Raw genomic sequence first — 24081 nt, 5'->3', positions numbered from 1 at the left:
TGAAGCAGGTAAATGTTTACAAGGCTCACGTGCTGGCACTGAGAACCCTGCCTTTACTCAGGACCGGGAGAGGAGTTTTGTGGGTCTCAGCTAGGGTTGTCCTATCCCACCCGGCTCCCTTCAATGTGTCCTTCACTGAAAGGGGGCAAGTGGAGCTGCAGGGCCAGGGACTGTAGGAAGCACAAAACTGTCTCCTTTTTCTATAAGATGCATAGTTGGGAGGTGGGCTATACTGCCCATGGGACTGTTGGGCTGTTTTGTATCTCTTGAGTGAGGACATCATTCTGCAGGTCCCAGGGAAAACAGTCATAGCATTGGCCAAGGCTGGGCGTGAACCACAGGAGTCCTGGGTTCACTCTAGTCCACTCACAGGCTCTTCCAGGTATCATTGTGTGACCTAGGTCACACCTACAGCACATGCTGAGAGCAGAGTTGGTGGCCCAGTCTGAGGCTGAGTCCACGGCCTGTAGGTCTGTGCTTCCCCCAGCTACAGCTAGAAATTTCTTTATAGTTCTCTATCTCTGGGCCCCTTTTCTCCAGTGAGACTGTAAGCCATTGAAGGCAGGGCCGGTCTTTGCTGGTCTTTCTCTTTTCTGACAGCATCAAGCCTGGAGCTAAGCCCATTGGATAGGGCTACTCAGTTGTGCCTAGCTGGCAATGCAGTTCCCAGAGGCACTGGGGGTAAGGACAAGTAGTCTCACAGGAAAGTCACCAGAGCCGTAGGAGACTGTAGATAGTTAGACAAAGTTATATACTTTGATCCTCCAACTGTGGCACAACTTCCTTATTTTTCTGTCATTGCAGGTGATTTTCAAGGCCAAGTCAAAATATTCTCCAGAGCTACTCAAATACCGGTAAGTACCCCAGAACGTTGCTTCTCAGGCAGAAGGTGAAGTGTTTGTACATAGAACCTGTTTTGCCAGCTGATGTGTACACAGTTACCCCTCTGTAAACATCCAGACAGCCCTGCAGGGGTCCTGCTTGCCTGGTGGAATATGTTCTTGTTCATGAGAGCCTGTGATAGGATTTGCAGGGGGCCTCTGTAACAACACACACACACACATGCCACCACACCCCCTCACATTTCCTCCAGGTTTGCCTTGCACACTCTATCCGCATTCCTCTGCCTCTTGCTTGCTTGCTTTTCAGGTACGCACAGTCATGCTTGCTTCAAACACTATTTAAAAGAATATAGCTTTTGGTAGAGCGCTCACTAGCATACACAAAGCCTTGCGTTCAATCCCTGGAATGTGCTGCACACCTGTGCACTGGACTCTGAGGGTGGAAGCAGAGGGACGAGAGGTCCCAAGTCATCTCAGCTAGATACCAAGTTTGAGGCTGTTCTGGCTTGTTCTAGGAGCCTAGGAGAGTGACATGCACGGCCTGGAGGGACCTTGAAGGACACGCCCAGTTTATGGGAAAGGTGACAGTGCGTGCTCCTCCTGCATTGTCAGAGAAATCAGTCATTCTTCAAAGCTTCGGATGGTCAGATTTGGGTCAGGGATGAGGGTGCACACGTGTACTCTCAGCACTTGGGTGCTGAGGCAGGATCTTGCATTTGAGGCTTCTCTGTGCTATGTAGTGAATTTTGAGCTAATCTGGGCTAATGAGACCCCATTTCATCAAAGGCAAGCAGGAATAGTCAGGTTTGGCTATGGGCACTGTAAGGAAAGGCCTCCGGGAGGGCTGGGGCACAAGGCATTCTTTGTGTTTCATGAGCTTTCCCCAAAGCACTCCACTACCATAGGCACAAAATGCTGGAAATGTGAATCATTGTGTCACCAGAGAAATGTACCCGGATTTCATTTAAATACAATCAGCCTTCCTCATCCTTGATTCAACCATCAATGGCTCAAAAATACTAAGAAATGGGCTGCTGAGAGGGCTCAGTGGGTGAAGGTGCTTGCTGTTAAGCTCGATGACCTGAGTTCTATCCCCAGGACCTACATGGTAGAGAGAAGTGACTACAATATATTGCCCTCTGATTTCTACCTATGTGCTGTCACATATAAACCCACACACATACTGATCATATACAGACATTTTTCTCGTCAGTTATTTAGATAGTATTTACATTATATTGGGTATCATGCGTGACATGGACTTGATGCAGGAGGATACATACACATAAGGTCTAAGTGAATAAGCCATCTTCTGTAAGGGTTGTCCAGGCATCTTTGGATTTTGGTATCTTTGGCATCTTAAAACCAATCCCTTATAGGTTCTGAGGTGATGACTGTGTATGTAATGAGGACTCTTCAGACATTTTTTATTCAACATTCTAAGAGTATTACTCTTAACTTATTTAAATGCTTTTAGGGGTGTGTGTGTGTGTGTATGTGTGTGTGTGTGTGTGTGTTCATGTGTGCATGTGTGCGTGTGCATATTTACGGGGATACCTGAGAAGGCCAGAGGTGTTCGACCTCTGGAGCTGGAGTTATATGGAGTTGTAAGCTGCTTGCTGGGGTTGCTGGGGAATGATCTCACGCCCCCTGAATGAGCAATACACTTTCTTAACTTTCTTAAAGAGCCATCTCTTTAGCCCCCAGAAGCAATGGCTTTTACCCCTAGTCTGTATCCAGGATACACGTTCAGAAAATTGTGTATGGATTGAGAATACGTGCCCACCACTGACTGCTCTGCAGTTTGTTGTCACTGCTGGGTATTCAGTATGTGTCTCCATCACACTGTAAAGAGAGAGAGCTGGAGTCCACTCACATGCTGGGATGTTGGAGCCGGGAGGCAGAGCATCTCAAAATGGCACATGCCCTCACACTCAAGCACCTGAAGATGAAAACATAAGTGATTTGTTTGTTCTTTATACTTGGGGTCTGTTCCCAAGATGTGTCATTCTAATGTTACATTCCCAGCTTTCTAAAACAACTTGATTTTTTATAATTAATTCATTGTACTTGGGATTAAACCAGGGCTTTGTGTTGTCACAAGCATTTTGGATGAAGGATGCAGTTAGAAGTGAGTCCGCGTGGAAAGCTGCCATTGGTAACACACCAGCTTGTGTTCCCTTGTACTGTAACCCCCATTCATGTGCCAGCCAGGCTGACCCTGTAACCTTTGCGGTGTCTGGACGAGTGATGCTCAATCTGTAGACACACGGGCAGAAGTGAGAACTGCGTCCCCTTGCGCTCCCCACCTCCCAGGACCTGCAGTGATGGATGCCATCCAGGTTCTATGTCTAACAAAGCATCTGAAAGCTTGCGTTCTGACCTCTTCTTTCCTTTTCTGTTTTAGCATGGATTGGGGTGGGGATCTGAGCTAGCTAGCGTACAGCACAGGCTGGCCTTAAACTCCTTAGGTAGCAGAGCATAACCTTGAACTCCTGGTCCTCCTGCTTCTACCTCCCCAGTGTTAGGTCATAAATGTGCATCACGCATATTGGGACGTCCACCCCAAATACTCATGTGGGGGCCAGAGGAGGCTGACAGGTGTCCTGCTCTATCCCTCTCTGCCGTTTTCAGGCTTCTCAGTGAACTTGAACTAGGTTTGCAACTGGCTAGCCCCAGAAATCCTCTTGTCTCTGCCCGCCACAGTGCTGGCATGACGTGCAGATGCAACCACACCTGGCCTTTCACTTCCTCACAATCGGGCAGTAAGCACTCTTACTTGCTGAGCCAGTTCCTTAGCCCCACATTCTAACTTTAAAGACTGTTGGATCCTGCAGGTTCAGAGAGCTGGCTTTGATACCCAGACATGTAGGAAAGGAAGGACACAGGTGGGAAGATCAGCCTGTGTAGACCAGAGTGGAGAACCGTGGATCTAGCGTGCATCTCACACCCTCTTCTCATGGGCCGAGGGCAGAAGGTGGATGGCAGGGAAGGGGGAAATGAAGGTTTGTTACTCTTGCTGTGGCAGCCAGATAGAAAGTGGAATGCAGGGCCCATCCACAGCTGGCAGTGGGTGCTAGGGTTCATGCTGCTGGATGATGTACCACAGTGTTCTCTGCGACTGGATGGTGTTTGAGATGCTTGTCGGTGCCCCGTGGTACAGAGAGTACCCCTTGGTATTCTATGGTGCCCCGTGGTGCCCTTTGTTTTCCCAACACTTTATCCTGTTGGTACTTTCCCAGTGTGCTTTGCTGTTGTGATGAAAGAACAATAGCCATAGTTTTAATGATATGTAAGATTGTATCCTGAGGAGTCACCTGGACAGATACCCAGCAGACTGTGCTGTAAAGCTCTCAGCTACCGCTCTGGGCCATGCCTGTCTGCTTTCTGCCATGATGATCAAGTATTAACCCTCTGAAACTGTAAGCAAACCCCCAACTAAATGCTTCCTTTTATAAGCTGCCTTAGTGTCTCCACATAGCAACAGAACAGTAACCAAGACTCTGGGTAAGACTCAGGAAAGTGGCAAAGCCTTCCCCTGGTTGGTATGCAAATGTGTGCCGAAACTGTTCACAGTACCTTCTTCCTGGAAGCCTGAGAGTGTGTCTCTACAGAGACATCCCTATTGAAATTCGTTAAGCCTCCCTCCTTATTCAGCTGTATATAATAACCCTACCTCCTTACTCAATATACAATAAACTTCTAATTACATGTATAAAGTGTGCTGGGTTTGTAGGCTACTGCCAAGTCTCCATCAGAGCACAAAGCCCTGGCAAAGCTTTTTTGTATCTGTGGTTTCTTCGTGTCAACCTTTAGGTCAGATCCTGTAGCAGTACTGGGTCTTGGTAGGAGCTATAGTTTCCAGATGCCCTCGGCCATAGGCCACGGAACACAGCATCAGCTGCAAAGGTTTCAAGAAGGGAAGCAGTCCCTGGAGAAATGGCTTTATTTCTAAGATGGGTTCGAAGTGGTGCATGTTGTAGAGCTCAATTGGTGAGTGCATCGCACACCAAAGGGCACACTGGGGCCACAGAAGAGGCAAAGGAGAAAGTGCTGGGTTTACAGGGCTGGGATTGGGACCAAGACTCTACGGTGCCCCAGGAGCTCTACTTCTGGGTTCAGGTCCCACCGCCTCCCTGACATCCCTGCTTCCAGATCCCAGCCATCACTTTTACTGTTCCTGGAACTCCCTGGGAAGGCACAGGTTGCAGTCTCTCCTGCCCCAGTGCTGCTGCCATCGTCCTCCTGAAGCCTGGATGTGGTCAGGTGATGAATCAGCCTATGTAGCTAATTCATGCCCTACCCATCCTCTGTCCCAACTGCGCTCAAGTGCCAGTGACCAACTCCAATCCACTGGGACCTTATCTCTCTGGACACACACTGGGGGGGGGGGGGCGGGGTAGAACAACTCCTAGTCATTAGAACTGGCTGGCTTAAGTGACTCCCCCTTTTATCAGAAGATTCAGAGGTGCATGTGGCTCTGGATTCAGGGCTGTGCAAGTAGGCGCTCATAGTCCTTTCTGTCCACCGGGGAAGATGTCCCTTGTCCATGGCAAGCTGTCTCCAACAGGGAGATGCTGTGATAGAGTATTTTGAGAGACAGGGAATCAGGTTCAGGTTCTCACACAGGACTTTGGGCCCGAGTTCTTCCTTCTTAGGTGAGGTCTCGTGTATTCCATGCTGGCCTCCAACTCATTATGTCACTGAATTTGACCATGGACTCTGGTCCTCTCCTGCTTCCACATCTCAAGTGCTGGGATGGCAGGCAGAGACCACCATTCCCAGGTTACACACACAGTACTGAGAATCAAACCCAGGGCAAGCACTCTAGCAGCCAAGCTATATCCTCCACCTGCTCCTTCTATCTCAAAACATACACGACAGTGGCAGGACACACACACACACACACACACACACACACACACACACACACACACACACACACAGGCCTGCTGTGGTGGTGGGCACAGCTAGGCCTCAGACTCTGAACCTTGTATAGGTGGAAGCATCAAGAGAGAGTGCTGCTGTGTAGGTATGGAAGGGTCAGCGTTGGCAAAGGTCTCTGTAGCAGCTGGCTGAGCGCAGCTGATTACAGGCTGTACTGGAAGCCAGAGAGCAAAAGGCTTCATGGGATCATGGGGTCTAACTGGGATTAAGAGTACAAGCACAGGCAACCTATGCCAGTCTAGTGTGTGTGTGTGTGTGGGGGGGGGGCTTATATACGCGTATATGAATCCACTTGTGCACTCAGAAGCCAGAGGAGACATTGACACTGTGCATCTAGCTCTATCCCTGTCCTCACTCCTTTGAGGTAGTCTCTCACCGAATCTGGTGACTAACAACCCCCATCAGTCACACTCCATCCCCACCACATGTGTATAGCCATGCCCTTTTTTTGTGGGTTCTGGGTGTTCAAACCAATACGCATCTGCCGAGCTGTCTATAAAGCCCTCACACCAGTCCATTTTTGAGGTACACAACTTCAGCCCTTTTTGCTTGTCTACCACATGGGTGTGCCGTGTATATAGTTATATATTATATATGTCATGTCCTAAGTTAAATACCTAACATAATGTGAGTTATGAAAATAGTGTTTTGAGGAATAATGTTGTCTTAGTGGTTCCACTGCTGTAAAGAGACGCAACTCTTCACAAGTGTGAAGTGGCCAAGGCAACTCTTACAAAGGAAAACATTTAACTGGGGCTGGCTTACAATTTCAGAGGCTTAGTCTGTTATCATCACGGTGGGGAATATGGCAGGATACAGGTAGACATGATGCTGGAAATAGAGCTGAGAATTCTACATCTTGATCGGAAGGCAGCAGGAGGATGCTGTGTGCTAAATTGGATGTATCTTGAGCATAGCAGACCCCGAAGCCCACCAAGTGCTTTGGAGGCCCCACTTCTTCCAACAAGGCCACACCTCTTAATAAGTGCCACTCCCTATGGGCCAAGCATTGAAACACAAGAGTCTGTGGGAACCGTAACTTTTCAAAACCACCACAGATGTCAAGAGAAGTCTGTAGGTGTTCAGCACAGATGCAATTCAGTTGCTTGGTTTCTTGGCTGGTTGAGTCTGGGATATGGATACAGTGAATATGGGGGACTGAGCAATCTGTCTTCGGCGACAACCTTGTAAGGCAGGCATCACAGTTTTAGTTTTCAAAGATGAGGCTCAACAAAGATTGTATTGTGGCCCCTTTACCCATGCTGAGGGTGATGGGGTAGACATTTGTGCTCCCCCCGGAGTTCTCTGAGCCCAAGCCTGTTCTCGTGTACAGGCAATTTGGAGAGGATGCTCAGGCAATGCAGCCAATAGGCACAGACCTAAAACAGTCCTTGCCACCTCTTAGAAATGAGACCCTGTGAAGGAAGGATCCTCAGGCAAGGAGGCCCAGAAAGTAGCCATTTTGTAATTTGGAGCTGAGAATGTCTATTGCCAAGAGCCATGCTCCTGCCTCAGCAGTGAGCCCAACATCCCAGCTACTTTCTAGACTGACCCAGGATGTATAGCTAATATGAAGTGACAGGTCCTGAAGCATGTCTCTCGTCTCCTCCAGGTTACCCCTCTACCTGGCCTCACTTTTCATCAGCCTCGTTTTCCTGTTGGTGAATCTGACCTGTGCTGTGCTGGTGAAGACGGGAGACTGGGACAGGAAGGTTATCGTCTCTGTGAGAGTGGCCATCAATGACACACTCTTTGTGCTGTGTGCTATCTCTCTCTCCATCTGCCTCTACAAAATCTCCAAGATGTCCCTGGCCAACATCTACTTGGAGTCAAAGGTAAAGGTGGGAATGTGATCAAGGTGTCTTAGTCTGAAAATGGCTTCCTGGCTTACACATAGGACAAACAGATCTTGCTCACTCTGGTTCACTGAACTTTGTATCCAAGTAGTTTAGCTAGCGTAGTATAGGGCATGTAGAGTCTCTGGGAAAACTTAGTCTGGTTTAGAACTACAGCTGTTTAGCACTGTTAACTTACGTTTGTGGTGTTGGATATCAAACCCATGTTTGTTAGGCAAGCAGCCACCACAGAGTTACAGCCCCAGGCATTTTAAAAATGATTTGGAGACAAGGTCTTTGTAAGTTGCCTGGGCTGGCCTTGAACTCACGGTTACCTAGGCTGGATTTGCAATCCTCCTGCTTCAGCCACCTCCGGTATAGCTGGGATTATGGACTTAACACCTGCAGGTGTGACTTGGACATTTTTAGTGCCTGAGCTAATAATGCCAGTCTCCCATTTCAGTGGGGTAGGTAGTACTAAATCCCCATTTAGTGGACAAAAAAGTCAAGGCAGAGCACTTGTTCCAGGTCAGTGCTCACAAATACAGAGCTGAAGTGAACGTGGGCTGTCGGGGGTCAGGGGTCAGCACTAACAACAACTGACATTTGTTGTACCTCCATAACGACTCCGTCAGGCAGTGCCCTCGCCAGCCTCGCCCTGGCTGCGGGAATGTTCCCGGCACTTGCTGCAAGATGGAGTCAGACTTAAAGGAGGAGGCAGCTCGGGTCTCTTAACCACCACCGTGTCTCACAGCCTGAGCTCCATGCTGTCTTATCCCCAGGATTATGAGATGGGCAGATATACCCAAAATGTGGTACCAAAATGCTTCAGCCAGGTCCCTGACTCTCCTTTTCTGACAGGTTCCCAACCTGAGCCCTGGAAAGCTTAGGTGGGTAAGAATGGGGTAGGTAGCTATGTAGAGAGTAGTGTTGGGCCCTGGGTAGCCAGGGGGACTGACCCCCACCTCCATCCTTACCCTCATCATTTCTCTTGCCCGGCCTTGCCAGCTGTGAAGACATTAAGTGATTTTTCCAGTGTCTGCTTCTGAAGGCAGAGCCTGTGTAGGTTGTGATGAGTCTGCAGTAGCTTTTCTCCAGGACTCTTCTGGCCTTAGTATGCCTTCGGCCTGAGAATTGCAGGGCAGCTGGGCTCCCATCAAGTTGTGTCTTTAGAAGTGATCAGTAGTGCTAGGCAGTGGTGGCACATGCTTTTAATCCTAGCACTTGGAAAGCAGAGGCAGGCGAATTTCTGAGTTCAAAGCCAGCCTGATCTACATTACAGAGTGAGTTCCAGGACAGCCAGGGCTACAGAGAGAAACCCTGTCTTGAAAAACAAGCAAACAAACAAACAGTGATCAGTAGATGAAAATTTCTGCTTCAAGCCCTCACAGGGCACCCGTGATTCAGCTGGACTCAGGAAAATCCTACACATTAGCTGGGCCAGTTCTTTCATGATGAATCTTGATGAATTTTACCCTTGATTTTTGCCATTAAGTTCATTACCTTATCTCTTATACATGAGTTGTGCAAAAATTTTGAAAAAACTGCAGGTTTTTTTTTTTTTAAGTTTGATTGATTGATTGATTATATGAAGGAACACTGTAGCTGTTTTCAGACACTCCAGAAGAGGGCATCACATCTCGTTACGGGTAGTTGTGAGCCGCCATGTCGTTGCCCCAGCAATACAATTTGAACTCAGGACCTCCGGAAGAACAGTCGGTGCTCTCAACCACTGAGCCATCTCACCAGCCCCAAAAGTGCAGTTTTTTTTAAAGGAAGGATTATATCATAGATTGTCAGGTGTACTTAGCTGACCTCTGTGACAAAATGAAAGATGCTCTGATTAATGACTCCTGGTGCAGGATACAAGTCAGTCCTGCCTTTCTTTGCTCCTGTTAACTAGATGAGGGTCCTAAAACTGACTGCAGGAACTGACAAACTAAAGAGGGATAAGTCACAGATAACTCAAGTGACCCCACCCCAGGGGCCAAGCAGGCCTTCTGTGTTCCCAGTCTAAAAGGTTCTTCTAAACCCCGAATAAGGCTATATGCTTCCTGACTGGGACTGGCCTGGTATGCTGATCAGCCTGGATCTTGTTCCTGAGCAGTGGGACTTAAGAGATCTGATGAACGTTTTGATATTCTGGTTCTTAAAGATCGTTGTGGGCTGGGGTGATACCTCAGTCAATCAAGTGCAGATATAAGAACCTGGGTCCAAGTCCCCCAGAAACTATATTAAGAGCTGAGTGCAACAGTATGTGCTAGGCAGGAAGCAGAGGATCAGCAAGCTCCAGGTACAGACAGACAGACATACATACACAGGGAGAGAGGCAGCTAGTGTGCCTGCAGTGGGTACACCAGCAATGGTCCATTCCTGTTGGCTTTGTCTTCCAGGGCTCATCAGTGTGTCAGGTAACTGCCATTGGTGTCACCGTCATCTTGCTCTACACCTCTCGGGCCTGCTACAACCTGTTCATCTTGTCATTTTCTCAGATCAAGAACGTCCATTCCTTTGATTATGACTGGTACAATGTATCCGACCAGGTAGGTGGGACATGACAAGGTGCTGCACAATGACCAGATCAGCGGAATGTAGTGAGTTGCTACGACACTGGGGACCAAATCGGTGGGGACTAGATACATGGGGGCTGGGCGAGGTGCTGCCTGCACAGGGACCAGAGCAGTGGAATGTGGTCAGATGCTGCCTCAGTGGGGACCAGGTTAGTAGCATGCAGCGAGTGCCTGCTGTCATGCAATGTTAGGTGCACAAAAGCAAGCAGACATTTTTCCTTGCCTGTGGGAGTTGACTGCCCAGTAAGGTGTAAACACAGATAACTCCTCAAACGGGTCTCTACTGGATTGTTCTGCAAACACTCCCTAGTGTCACCTGGAAAAACAGCAAATACCCAAAAGTGTGTAAGTTTAGCTATAAAATCCCACCAGTGGTCACAACGGGAGCTGATTTGTTAAGACAATAAGATTAAAAAATATATAAAAATAAAATGACCGCAGTGAGCTAAATCCCAAATGGCTACATGCACTTTAGCCCTGGAAAAGATGAAACTATGACTGTAACCTAACAACACTGGCCAAGCCTGTCGCACAGGTGCAGCAGGGAGAAAGCAAGGAAAGGACGCTCAGGTAAAGTGGACCGTTTGGGGAAAACCAGACATGGGATTTCTAGACCTTGCTTAAGCAGTGGCTGTGCGTAGAGCTGTTCTTCGTGCACGGGGGTTTCAAGAGCAGGCAGTGGCACTGGTATGGATGCGTTCAAACCATCACTGCTACCCACTTGGCCTTTCTCTTTCCAAACTGAAGTTCCATCAAGCAGCAACTTTAACAAATTACCTCCAATTTTCTTTCAATCAAGAGCTTAAAAACTCTGCTTGGGGTGTGATGCTTTTGAGATGCTCATTTTTTAGTGGCTTCAAGTGCCTGTGCCTTCTCAGTGAAAAGGAGAGCACACAGGGCTGAGCTGTGGTGATGATCTAGAAGTAGGAGACCTGAGAATCATCACTCTGGGGACCAGCGTCTGGTCTGGGCTTTCAGCACGATGTGTTAGAAAAGGCTTGAAGACCAGGCTGTGGCTCAGCGCTCTCTTCCTGGAAATGGGCTGAGAAGCGGCCATAACTGGTTCCCCTCTATCCTGGGACATTCCCTCCATAGCCATCTCCTTAGGCTCTGCCTTGCTCAGAGGACTTTTCCTGCCTGTGGTCAGCCCTCATGGGTTGGAGAATAGAGTGTGTCTAATGTCAGGATGACTCTGGACAGACAAGCCGTTCTCCTTTAGGAGTCAGGGCTGGGATGTGGGCTCTGGGTTCATTCCTGAACCACAAAAGTAAATGAATAGCCAGTCATAATCTATCTTCCTAAATGGGTTCCAGAGTCCTCCAAGGCCTGACCTATCACTGCGACCAAGTTTCAAAGTGCGAGCCTTAGGGGAAGCATTTCAGTTTTCTGCTCTCTGTCCTCCAACACATGAAGTCTCGTGACTCTCTTCTCCTTGCTCTGGCACAGGCAGATCTGAAGAGCCAGCTGGGTGACGCCGGCTACGTAGTGTTTGGCGTGGTGCTTTTCGTGTGGGAGCTCCTACCCACCACCTTGGTGGTTTATTTCTTCCGAGTCAGAAATCCCACGAAGGATCTTGTAAGTACTCCTTCCGTGTCTGTTTGCTGGTGTCCCGAATCCTCCTGAAACTGGTGAGGAGGATGTGCGCCCCTCCCCTTTCCAGTGGCGCTCCTTGCATCTCTGTGGTCATCCAGGACTCTTAAAAGGAGAATCTTCTTTTCCCTTAATTTTCTCAAAGAAATGTGTTTGGGGATTTAGCTGTATTTTACAAAAGAAAGAAAGTTAAGTACATCTCATAGCCCGGGGACAGTATTCACTGTCCCCCAAACATACACTGCTGCTCTCCTAGCAGAAAATGGAGGCCTGGAGATAGGGCATTTGGTAGCGTGTTTGCCTAATATGAATGAAGCCTTGAGTTTGATCCTCAGTCACACATAAAACCAGGTATGTAATCCTAGCACTGGGGAGATAGAAGCAAGTGGATCAGAGAGGTTCAGTGGTCCTTGTCTACGTAATGAGTTCAAGGCCAGCTTGAGCGACATGATACCTTGTCTGAAAGTACCAGTAAAAAAAGGAAAACAGGGCTGGAGAGATGGCTGGAGAGTGGTTAAGAGCACTGACTGCTCTTCCAAAGGTCCTGAATTCAAGTCCCACAACCACATGGTGGTGCACAACCATCTGTAATGAGATCTGATGCCCTCCTGTGGTGTGTCTGAAGACAGCTACAGTGTACTCATATAAATAAATCTTAAAAAAAAAAAATAAAGGAAAACAGACTCACTCTATCCTCGGACTTGATGACCAGTCCAGGGAGTGGGAGAGTAGTGCAGTGGCATCTTGGTGACCATGCTAAAGCCACCCACACCTTCTGCTTAACCAGCACTACAGAGGAGAACACCAAGTCAAGTTAGAATCCCCTGGAAGCCTTGCTGCACCACACAAGCCAGGCCACAGCTTTGCCGTCCTGACGCACATGCACTCAGGAGGGTGCACCACACAAGCCAGGCCACAGCTTTGCCGTCCTGACGCACATGCACTCTGGAGGGTGCACCACACAAGCCAGGCCACAGCTTTGCCGTCCTGACGCACATGCACTCAGGAGGGTGGGGAGTGAAGTTCTGGATAGCTTGAGTAGGAGGAGGGCACAGAAGGATGCCCATGGACATGGCACACCCATGGTCCACACCCAGATAACAGCTTGCTGCTCTTTTCCCCACTCATCTCTGGTGGTCACTACTGAGCCAGGCACAGGAAACAGAGCAGCGTGAGATGGCAGATGAAGCCCAGCCTGGCTATCTCTGCCTTCTCTGCTGGGATGGACTCCAAAAATGTACGCTTGCATTTTTTGAGAATTCAGTTTGGGGCAAAAAGGATGAAAGGCTCGAGAGAGGATCCTGGGGTAAGATACTCCCCTGAGAGCCTGTGTCATTATACAGCTGTGTCTCTATGTGGACCGGCTGCTTTAGTCTGGGGAACTTCTTGAGACAATTCCACTACAGGGCATGGCTGACCTTGAGCTAAAACCTCTTACCTTGGCCTCCCAGGTGCTGGGGTTATAGTCACAAATGACCATGCCTGGCTATTTGGACAGACCAGTGAGGATTAAGTATATTCACCACTGGAAGTTAAGAGCTATGGATTTATTAGCATTATTAACTGTATGTACATAATGGATTTCACTGTGGTGTTTATACCGGCATGTTTTTGTTTATCCATTCTCTTTCCTACTGATCTCTTGTCTCACCAATTAGTCCTCTTCCTATTTTCAGGTCTTTTTAAAAAATCTATAGGTCCTCAAGGAGCGAGCGGCTCTTCCCTCCCCCATGCTGTATTTTGGGGACTGTAACTCAGTTGGTAGAGTGCTACTGAGCATACAGGAAAACTTAGATTCAGTACCCAGCACTTGAAACGTAGAGGAAAATAAAAAAAATTCAATGACATCTTTAGCTTGAGACTAGCCTGGGATACGAGAGACCCTGAACCCCACTCCACCCCACCCCCAAGCATGCACAGACTCATTAAGCACCCCAGCTACTGATAGCACTCTTTCCTCATGCAGTTGTCTGCATGGATGCTAAAAGGATGATGTCTTCTTCTAGACCAATCCTGGGATGGTCCCCAGCCATGGATTCAGTCCCAGATCTTACTTCTTTGACAACCCCCGAAGATATGACAGTGATGATGACCTTGCCTGGAACATTGCCCCTCAGGGACTTCAGGGAAGGTAAGAGCCAACTCCTGTTGGAGAGTGCTGGGCCACTGGAACGGCCGTGAGTGGAAGACTCCTACTGCACAGAGCAGTTCTGCAGGACCAGGTTCACCATGGGAATTAGCCAGTGTAAAGGATTCTTAAAGACCCCCCCACCCCCGGGGCGTTTTTCCTACTCCGTAGTCCATGGAATGCTTAAGAGCTGTGCTGGTTTTAAAAGAAATCCACCTTTACTTATAGGACCTCTCCGAGCCTACCCAGAGAGAGCCAGGGCATGTGCTGCTCCACTCACTCACTGGAACGTGATCTGGGACATCCAGGCAGACATCTTGGATCCTCTTCTAAAGCCAGAGAATATATGAACAATTATCACTAGAGTGAATATATTATAAGAACCAAAAATTGAAATTTGTCATTCTTAACCAATTATTTCCTAAGATACTGACAAGTGTCATCTCGTTCATTGTTTGCTACAGTTCTGTGAGGTCAGTATAATTAAGCTCTCATGGTTCCAGATCTGTGGGAGTCCCTTTTCTGGGTAAGCAGCGTGGCTGGCCCCGGGGCCTACATACCTCGATGCCAGAGCACATGGGAACTGCCTCCTTTGAAAATTCACTTGCAGACTGGACTGTGTCCTTTTTGGGGTGGGCACTTACACATGGTAGCATTCACAATGGTGTGTGTATGCTCAAGACAGTAAACAAGCTGTGCCTGGTGCCTTCAGCCAGATCCAGAGTCTGGATCAGAGCTAGGAAAGGGAGGACGGGAAGCATCTTGCGGCCCTCAGCCCCTCCTCTCCCTGTGCACCTGGATCTACCCAAGGCTCAGAAAGTCGTGCTTGCCTTTTGCTCTGTGTAACAGTGAAAGTCCTTCGAAATGGGGGAAGTGCTCTGAAAGGACCTTGGTTTGGAAATAAAGAGCTGAGATAGAACACATTGCTGTCTCAGAGAGGAGGGAGGAGAGACCCCCTGATCAGATAACAAGACAAGGTAGCCAGTAGGGGAAGGCATAGATGTCAAGTCAGACTCTGGAAGCAAGCCAACATAAAGATTTCTCAGGGTCAAGAGCTCTCCTCCTAGAGTCTGAGCTCCACCTCTTCCTAAAGCTTCTCTCTTATCTAATCTAGCTGCCCCACACTTTCACCCTGTAACCCCACTGGAGTGCTGGAGCGTCCCTAACCACTACTTGCCAGAAGTTACTGAGAGGGCAGTACTCGCCCTGTACCGAGAGCAAGAAAAGACCCTTTTCTATGATAGAGGAAACTGAAAGGTGTTTTTCAGTTCCAATGATATCTCAGGGATCGCTCTTGAGGACTTTTATAGGTGTTTACTCAACCCTGACAACAGCCCAAATAGAAAATTGCTAATGTCTTCCTGTTGCACAGACAAGGAACTTGAGACATAGACATTATCTATCCAAAACGCACGATAATATCCCACCTTAGGGGTCACTTTTTTTTAATTTTATTTTTTTTTATTTTTTTTTATTTCTTTGGTTTTGTTCGAGACAGGGTTTCTCTGTATAGCCCTGGCTGTCCTGGAACTCACTCTGTAGACCAGGTTGGCCCAGAACTCAGAAATCTGCCTGCTTCTGCCTCCCGAGTGCTGGGATTAAAGGCGTGCGCCACCAACGCCCGGCCTTTTTTTTTTTTTCTCCTAAATCTGTGTTCCCCACAATGACTAGTTTTAGGTTCTGTAGTTGCAAACTTCTAAACTCTGCGGGGTTCAGTAGACTTGAATTCAGGCTGGCAGCAGTGTGCATAGCAGTTTGGTAGAAAATGGGCAAGATACTAGGCCTGAAGACGCAGGTGTGTTGCTAAAATCCACATATGACATATATGCAATACCCTGTGTCAAGCCACTGAACTGGTTTTGTTTGTTTGTTTAAAGTTTTGCTCCAGACTACTATGATTGGGGACAACAAAATAACAGCTTCCTGGCACAAGCAGGAACTTTGCATCAAGACTCCACTTTGGATCCAGACAAAGCAAGCCAAGGGTAGCAGCAGCTGACACAGCCCTATGGAAGAGTTCTCTGTTGAAAGCCTTCAGCCAGACAGACCGGATGACAGCTGAGTTGCTAAGGCAGTTTTCCTTAGGAAACAGAACTCTAGTTTTTGCTATAGCTTTCTCATGGCTCCACAGGGCTAAGCAATAATTTAGAGCAATAAACTCTTTAGTACTAGCAGAGAATCTGGCTATTTCAGTGGGTATAATTTAAACTTATAAAAGAGGTTCTGTACTTTTATAAAGATGTATTTTATATAACTTAAATACTAATGCTAAAGTATACTAGGTTTTTCCTTGATTGTTAATTGCAACGTATGTTGTAGTTTGCACAGACTTTCATGCATAATTCACTTTAAAACGTATAGAATACGTGGTCTAATAGTTTAAAGCTTTGGGGAAAGTTTCCACAAATCTTACCTCTGAAGGTCCCTCTTGTGAGTGCCACGTGGTGGGCTCCTTTCACCGCCACTCAAGCATTCCAAGTTCAGGAGAAGCAGAGTACCATGGTCTGTACGTAACAGGCTCAACAGCAGCAGCAGCAGCAGCAGCAGCAGCAGCAATTTCTCGTAAACTCTGTCCTAAGCCTGGTCCTTCTTCATCTGAAAGCACTACTACAAGCACTCCAGTAACAAGTGGATACTGTTAAGATGTAGTTGCTGACACTATTAAACCTCCTCTGCTGTGTGTGTAGCCATTTTGTAGAGTTTTCTTCAGCCCGGTGTAACTGAATACTCACTACCTCAGTACCTCAGTAGGATGCAAGGACTGTGCCTTCTTTGACTCAGCCAGTGCTTGCTATAGTCAGGCTACAAGCCAAGAGGTCCCCACAGAGTATTAACAATAAATACTTCTGGCCTTCAAGCTCTAAAGGATTGCAGACTCCTGACAGCTTTTCTGTAAGACATGCCTGTCATTTGTATGAGGCTGACACGGGGCTCACTGCCTGTTATTTTTAGATAGTGTTCTATTAAAAGCTATGTGTATGAGAAAGTAGGCTCTGCCTACGTGGCGGCAGCATCCCCATATCAGCCAGAGAGTGTTCCAGACAGTGGTCCTCTTGTGCCATCTCCGTGCTGTCCTGGGAAAACGCTGGAACAACGTGGCCCTCCTGGAGGCCGGATGCTCTGGCTTCTTCTGGTCCTATAGGTCACAGAGCCACGCCCACTTTCTCCCATTTTGTTATATTTAAGATTGGGAGCCCAGTTTCCAGTGGGTTGTAATGGGGTCTTCGTTGTACAGAGGACGACGTGGAGGAACTTGCGCAGCCCCGCCCCACACCCTGCCTTTGGGTTTGAGTAAACATCTGGGTTGCAAGCCATTTAAAATTGCTTCTTTGCCAGGGTGAATTCTGGCAAAGCCTACACAAATCGCCTGTACGATAGCACTGTATAAAAGTTTATCTGTCACCATACCTGCAATGATTTGGCTGTTGCAGCCAGTGCCCACAGCTCCTGTGTCCTTGTCTCTAGCAGGGCGGTACCTGTCAGCAGCCAAGGGCAAGGCTTGCTGGAAAGCACAGCCTCATTAAGGCTGTTCTGTTTGCACCCATTTTGTAGCACATGCACACTTTACAGTTGGTGAATGCTGGGCGTCTGTTTTCTTACAGTAACAAGCAAGCTATCATCCATTTTTACAATAAAGTTGTCAGCATTCATGTCAGCAATAAAAAGACTACAGCTCTTAAATGTTGTCAACTGGTGCTGGAATATACACGTGCAGTGGCTGTGTACCACATGTCGGGAAGGAGGTCTGAACCGGCTTTGCGTCTTCTCCCTTACTTCCTCTGCTAACAAAACTGTTCCTAATGTGTTAAACATAGGAAAAGAAAAGTTCATGTTCACATCATGAAACTAACAACCTGGTGATATTACAGCACATGGGGCCAAGCATGGTATTTTGGTTATAATCCCAGCGCTAGCTTAAGTCTGAAGTTAGCCTGGGCTATAGCAATACTCTGAGATAAGTAAGTTCATGGGAATGAGGCATTACCACTGAAAATGTAACTGTCTGCTGTAACGAGGACAGGACACACCTTTTTAGCTGCTGAGCCATTTGCCTGAGCAGTTAAGAATTCTGGCCAACCTGTGTTCATATCCATCATTGATTGACACATATTCCTTAGATAGATAGCTAATGTCTGGAGTGTTACAAGTAGAGTTATGAACTAGAAGTTATTACAGTATATGTCCCAGTCACATTTTATTGTGGAACCAACACTAGACCCCTATGAAGAGCAAAAGAAGTATTAGTTACTGGGCACTTCAGAAGCAATGTGAGAATCTCATTTGGAGGTCTATATTGTCTGTTAGAATGTTATGCACACATATGCATGTGTGCCTACCTTCACAGGGAAGATCATATCCAGGCCTGCTAAGCACTGGATATGCCTTGCCACTGCGCTACACACATTCTAGCCTTTGCTGTTTGTTCTACTACAAGGTTACAAATAATTTATCAAAATTTACAAGTTTAGCCAATTATTGTAGAAAAAGAATCCTTCTTTCACTCTTATCAGACAGCAATTTAAACAACAGACTGATGCAGAAACACATCCGTGTGCAGTTCTACTTTATCCAGTATGCATGAGCTATTCACAGCTTCTGATGGATCCAGATGGTAGAGCTATTAGGAAAAGGAGCAGGCTCAAATCAGAGTTCTCATCAAAAACTAAATAAATAGGACAATTAAAGTGAGAAAACTTTTTAAATGGAACTGTGAAGACAGACAGTGGAATTTAGTCTACTGGGTGCCTCTGTTGGACTGGGAAGTTGTCATGAGTTTGGATCTGAGACCACACTAAGAGAATCGCACATAAACTTCCTCTCCGCTCCTGGCAGGACACATGAAAAACCCTCTCCCAATGGAACAAATACCTGATCCCTATGTCCCAAACGATTACACTTCTTATGCTTTTGCTTCATTCTTGCCCTGGGTAGGTTCTGTGTTCAATATGGACTCATTGAACCCAAATGCCTATAGGATCCACACCTACCTCCCCAAACCCTCATCTCCCTCCATGTTTGGATGCAGATAGCTTACTAGTGTCTTCTTTTCCCCTAAGCCTTACCTGGTTCACCCCTCAAATTCTGATTTTCTATAACCTGAGTGGAGCATATGTTCTGAACTTTAGCCTCCTCAGAACTGGAGTTCAGAGCCTCACTTTCTTCAGCTCATATGAGCCTCAAAATTCTTCCCTCTCAACTCTTGTTTACGTAACTGTTACCCATGACTCTGACACCCACTAGTCACTCGCCGATCATGGTCTTCCTTCAAGACCCTAACTGAAGCATAAGAGTGCATGCATTCAGATAAACAGGGTCTTCTCAGGCCTGCTGTGCGAGTCTCTAACAGATACCCAACTCTTTGGACAAATAAATGGAGGGGACTCTTTTTTTTTTTTTTTTTTTTTTTTTTTTTTTTTGTGGTTTTTCGAGACAGGGTTTCTCTGTGTAGCCCTGGCTGTCCTGGAACTCATTTGGTAGACCAGGCTGGCCTCAAACTCAGAAATCTGCCTGCTTCTGTCTGCCTCCCAAGTGCTGGGATTAAAGGCGTGCACCACCATGCCCGGCCAGCTCGTCTTACAAGATGAGCTCTGACTCCATGGTGGTGTGCTGGACCTCTATGAACGTCCCCACTTAGTAAGAACTCAGAACTACCCAAGGTAGCTGAAAAGAAAATCTAAGATCTTTACATTCTAACAGTTAAGTTCAAGAGGTTAAAAGTACCTTGAATCTAAGATTGTAGTTGTAGGTAGAATGCTTGCCCATGTGTCCAGTTCCCCGCACTGCATAAAATGGGCTTGGCAGTTTATACCTGTGGTCCCAGCACTTGGAAGTGGGGAGACAGAGAAGAATCAGAAGTTCAAGACCACCCTTGGCTATATAGGGACTTTGAGGATAGTCTGAGACACTAACGACCCTGTAAGTAAAGAAAGGGAGGGGAGGAGGGACCCACAACAGAAAACAGTTCTGCATTGCTAGGAGGAGTTTTTCCAAAGCTCACGTGGAATCATGAAAATCTATAGTATCTAGGAAAATTAAAAGGGTGCAGGGGAAGGAGAGCGCGTAGTCAGTTTGAACACATTAATAATAAATTCCAAATCACCAATAACGTGTTGGTGACACATTAAGGAAAGAAAGCATTTCCCCTTGGTGTCATTTAACCAAGAGTAAGCTCAGATTTTATTTTCTATTTCATGTTCCCTGTGTCTTCTGTCTTCATCCTCTGTGTGCTACACGAGTCTAAATCTGTGCCTGCCTGAAGACTGTCTTGTAAATCTATCCCCACTGTGTGTTCATCTGTCACAAAGGGCTTTGTTCTCTATTGAGCAGCCCAGAAAGCATAACATGGAGAAGGAATGAGGGATAACAGAAATCTTTAACAGCGTTTTACAAGGGATTATTAAATCGGACTCCAATTAACCACAACCGGCCCAGAAAACAGTATCTCAAACACTATTGTTTATCGAGCAATATTTAAATGTTGTGTTCAACATTCATGGTGGATATTCGCTGTAGGAGATTGCTTTCAACTTCTGTGTTTGCTGTTTTCAGCAAATGACACCCATTCGTTACTGTTGGTCAGAGACACGGAGAGCACAGGACTTAAGATTACAGCTAGGCACAGGGAAACCCAAGGGTAAGTAAGGGTGACTGTTAACACCGGTTTCTTAAAAGCTGAGCACACAGTAGGATAGCATCTTAAGTCAAAAGTGACTTCAGGGTCTACTAACCTTGCCTGTAAGATCCATCAAAAGTTCCACTCCAGTCTCTTGGAGAGGACCAAGGGCTAATATTCAATATTATTGAATTAAAACAATGTCTACTGGTACATATAGGAAAATGGACTGATGAAATGGAAACATAACCTAGATAAGGAGCTAGGTCCATAGAGGTGTCAGAGATCTGTCCTATCTACATGATTCCTCAAACGAGTCATGGAACAAATGGCTAGAGTTCCCGGACCAAACAGGTTACACCTATGTAAAGTTAGGTTGGTTTCTTTAACCTGTATTTTGTACTAGGATCCAAAGGATCAAACAACTGGTATAGGAAATGAGACCATACCACAGCATGGTAAAACCATTAAAACAAAGCCACATAACAAATTGGAAGACTATGAAGCTCATCACGCTTGAAGAACACCTCTAAAAGGTGGGGTCTAGTGCACAAAGAACACCAAGCAAATTAAGGGTTAGTTGTTAATTTTATACATTTAGTTTTTAAAATGAACATTTTAAATTTCCATCCTATCAGAATGTCCAAATCTAGCATTTGAACACTGTCTCTGGTGGTGAGGCCATGGATGAGCAAGCACACATGTACATGAGCTGAGCTAGTCCCTCCCTGTGGAGGGCAGAGTCCAAGTCAGTACCTCTCAAACCTACAAGTGTGTGTGGTCTTTCACCTTTGAACACTTAGAAATGTACATATACAAATGTGACATGATATGTGGACAAGGTCTAGAAACAACTCAAATGCTCAAGAATGGTACCACTCAACTAAATACTGGCATAGCCATAGTAAGGATACCAAGCAACCAATAAAGTGAAAAGGCTATCTCTCTGGTGGTACATGGCTACTGCAATAATTAGGTGATAAAAAGCAGATGGTGTGTCTGTGGTATTACTCCAAGTAAAATAAGAGCAAATAGAGAAATAAGGCTTTATATGTATATATGTTGGCATTTTTTTTTAAAAAGGAGAGTGTGGATGGAAATACAAAAAGCCAGGGACAGAGGGCATGTGTGTGCACTATGGGAAACTGGGAAGACATTGTGGTATTAGTGTATATTGTGTTTTTTAACCATGTGAATGTACCACCTATTTGGAAAGTTAAATAAAACAAGCATTTTTTTAAGCCTATGACTCAATACAAATCATAGAATACTGTTCCTACCTTTTGATTGAATGGTATTAAGTCCACATTATCAGTACAGGCTCTGGTGGTCCGCTCAGGCTCTACACGCCTTGAGCTTAGAATAGAATAGCAAGCTCTGGCTGAGTCTCAGACACCATTTGTTTTCATGCTTTAGGAAATACCTGTCCTTACCACCTCGTGTGCCGCTCCATGCAAAGTCCTCAGCACACACAGCCAACGGCTGCCATCATGATTGCAAGGAGAATCATACTATACTTCAGACTATGCAGAAGTCTATTTTCCCCCAATCCATAAATTATAATCACAGCCTCATAAGAAGCCCTCGATAAGGAGGAGGGGGGAAAAACAAAGAAACAAAAGATTGCAGAAACATGTATTTTAATTCATGGTTCAGACTCCAGTGGTTACAACAGCAAATTATTTGGAATTCTGCTCAGAAAACTCAAAGCTGCACCTGTAGATGTCATTTCAAATAAAGGACACGTGGGTTTATGTACTTGGTTTGGACCAAGGAGTTTCTTGGTGTACACAGCGTGTATCTGGTCTGAGCCTTTTGGTGACTACTAGGGGCTCCTGCAGGAACTTCAGGCTGCAAACTGCTGAGAAGCAGTGCTGAGGAAGACCAGCACAGTTGTCCCTCCTTACACATGGTGGCACCTAGGCAGGTCGAGAGACACAGCACAGCATTTCATACACAAAATACAGGGGCCAACATCTGAGTTGGCAAGTTTCAAAATTGATTATCTTGTTTGGCTGATCCTCCACATAATCCAAAACAAGAGGGGTACTGAGCATGGGCCATTTTAGTCTAACATGGATGCCACTAAAGGAATATACAGGCCACCAATGAAAATACTTCCTCTTCACATTGTTATGGCACCAGGTACAATCGTTTCAGTCAGGCTTGCTGTCGAGTGCTAGATTTTTACAGCAGGTGATGAGACACAGACAAACAGCAAGTGTTTTGTCACAAGCAATCTCACAATGTAAGCAGTGCTTGAATTCCCCCAAGCACCGGTGACAGAACGGGCAGACAGCCTCCTACAGATTCATCACCAGGGTCACCAAACAGTCCCACAGTCTCCACAGTCCTCAGATGTCATGGTGATGTCACTATGCACACACCAACACACCCTAACGTATTTAAAAATTAATCCAGTGAGTACCAACTTCAGAATACTTCCCTTACTGAAGGAATTCATTCTAACAACCATTTCTTTCAACTTCGTAGAACACACTGTACTAGTGTGTGTCCTAAGCTTGGAACAAATCATAGTTAAGAAAAGTTCAGCAAGTGGAAATGAAGATTTTCCCCCCTTAAGCGAATAGTTTAAATAATAGCATCTAACTGCAGTGGTGATAAGTGACATTTCCAAACAATCTCCACATTTAAAATAAAAATAGACAAAGTGCAAAATTTCCACCTTTCCTTACATTCTAAATGGGCACTACAGAACCCGCTGGTGTACAGGGCAAGGTCACTGGCTTTCACTTGGTGGGCTTTTTATCTTAGAGTGGCCCGTTCCCATCACATGGCAATACTTGCAACTCTTTAAAAAATAAAAAGCAAAGAAAAAAGAAAACTTCAAGCCAGCTTAAAAAGAGTAATCAACCGACAAAATTCACTACTATCAACAAAACATTAAGTTTATAAAGATTAGGAATGAGGAGCAGAAGTAACCATCGAGGCCTCAGGTCTCACCACACCTCTGTCGTGGAAGACGAGGCATTCAGAGGGGAATGAGCCAACTTAATAATCTGGCCTACACCATGAAGTTACAAGGAACACGGTAAAGGCTTTGGCAGATAGGATGTGGATTTAAGAGCACTTACTGTTTACTCCAGAAAGACAGAATCTAAGGAGAAGCGAGATTTTGGACTCGCATAGATAAAAACCTTTCAAGTAATCCCATTATACACTGCCACCTTGAAAAGAACCAAGATTTAAAATATTTAAAGATTTTTAAATCCCGGGTTTAGAAAATGGCAGTTTAGGGTCTTCAAGTCCTCCACTGTCTAGAGTCACCAAGGATGGCTGATCCGGGACGAACTGAAGATGGAGGGACAGGGAGGAAGTGACAGTCGTGCTGAAGCAGCTCACCAGACAGTCGCACAAAAGAGGTAGAGGATTGCATAGATTGTGTTCAAAATCAAATATTGAAAATGCTTACTTTAAAACAGCAAAATGTGTGTGTAATCCAATTAGCATTATAAACCCATAGGATCCCATTCAAATTTTGTGAAGAAAAACATCCATTAAATAAATAGGGCTTTTCATAAAATAACTGAAAATG

At 46.2% G+C, this 24081-nt stretch overlaps 1 protein-coding gene across 3 annotated transcripts in view; it reads left to right on the top strand.

Annotated features, from left to right (window-relative positions):
- Nucleotides 1-17593, top strand: part of Gpr137b (G protein-coupled receptor 137B) — a 36025-nt gene extending 18432 nt beyond the window's left edge. The window contains exons 2-9 of one of the 3 annotated variants that reach the window (XM_006516805.4): nucleotides 805-854; nucleotides 7402-7624; nucleotides 10018-10167; nucleotides 11641-11769; nucleotides 13791-13915; nucleotides 14141-14277; nucleotides 14377-14385; nucleotides 15790-15845. In XM_006516805.4, coding sequence (XP_006516868.1) covers nucleotides 805-854; nucleotides 7402-7624; nucleotides 10018-10167; nucleotides 11641-11769; nucleotides 13791-13915; nucleotides 14141-14276 — 813 coding nt within the window. In that variant the 3' untranslated portion in view covers nucleotide 14277; nucleotides 14377-14385; nucleotides 15790-15845. Of the gene's footprint in view, nucleotides 1-804; nucleotides 855-7401; nucleotides 7625-10017; nucleotides 10168-11640; nucleotides 11770-13790; nucleotides 13916-14140; nucleotides 14386-15789 lie in introns of all 3 variants that reach the window. The other 2 variants (XR_382078.2, NM_031999.2) reach the window with 2 other exon arrangements.
- Nucleotides 17594-24081: the final 6488 nt, after the last annotated feature.

The sequence above is a fragment of the Mus musculus genome, chromosome 13 (assembly GCF_000001635.26).
Source record: "Mus musculus strain C57BL/6J chromosome 13, GRCm38.p6 C57BL/6J".
NCBI lineage: Eukaryota > Metazoa > Chordata > Mammalia > Rodentia > Muridae > Mus > Mus musculus.
Note: the sequence above shows the minus strand (reverse complement) of the source record. Positions and strands in the feature narration are given on the sequence as shown.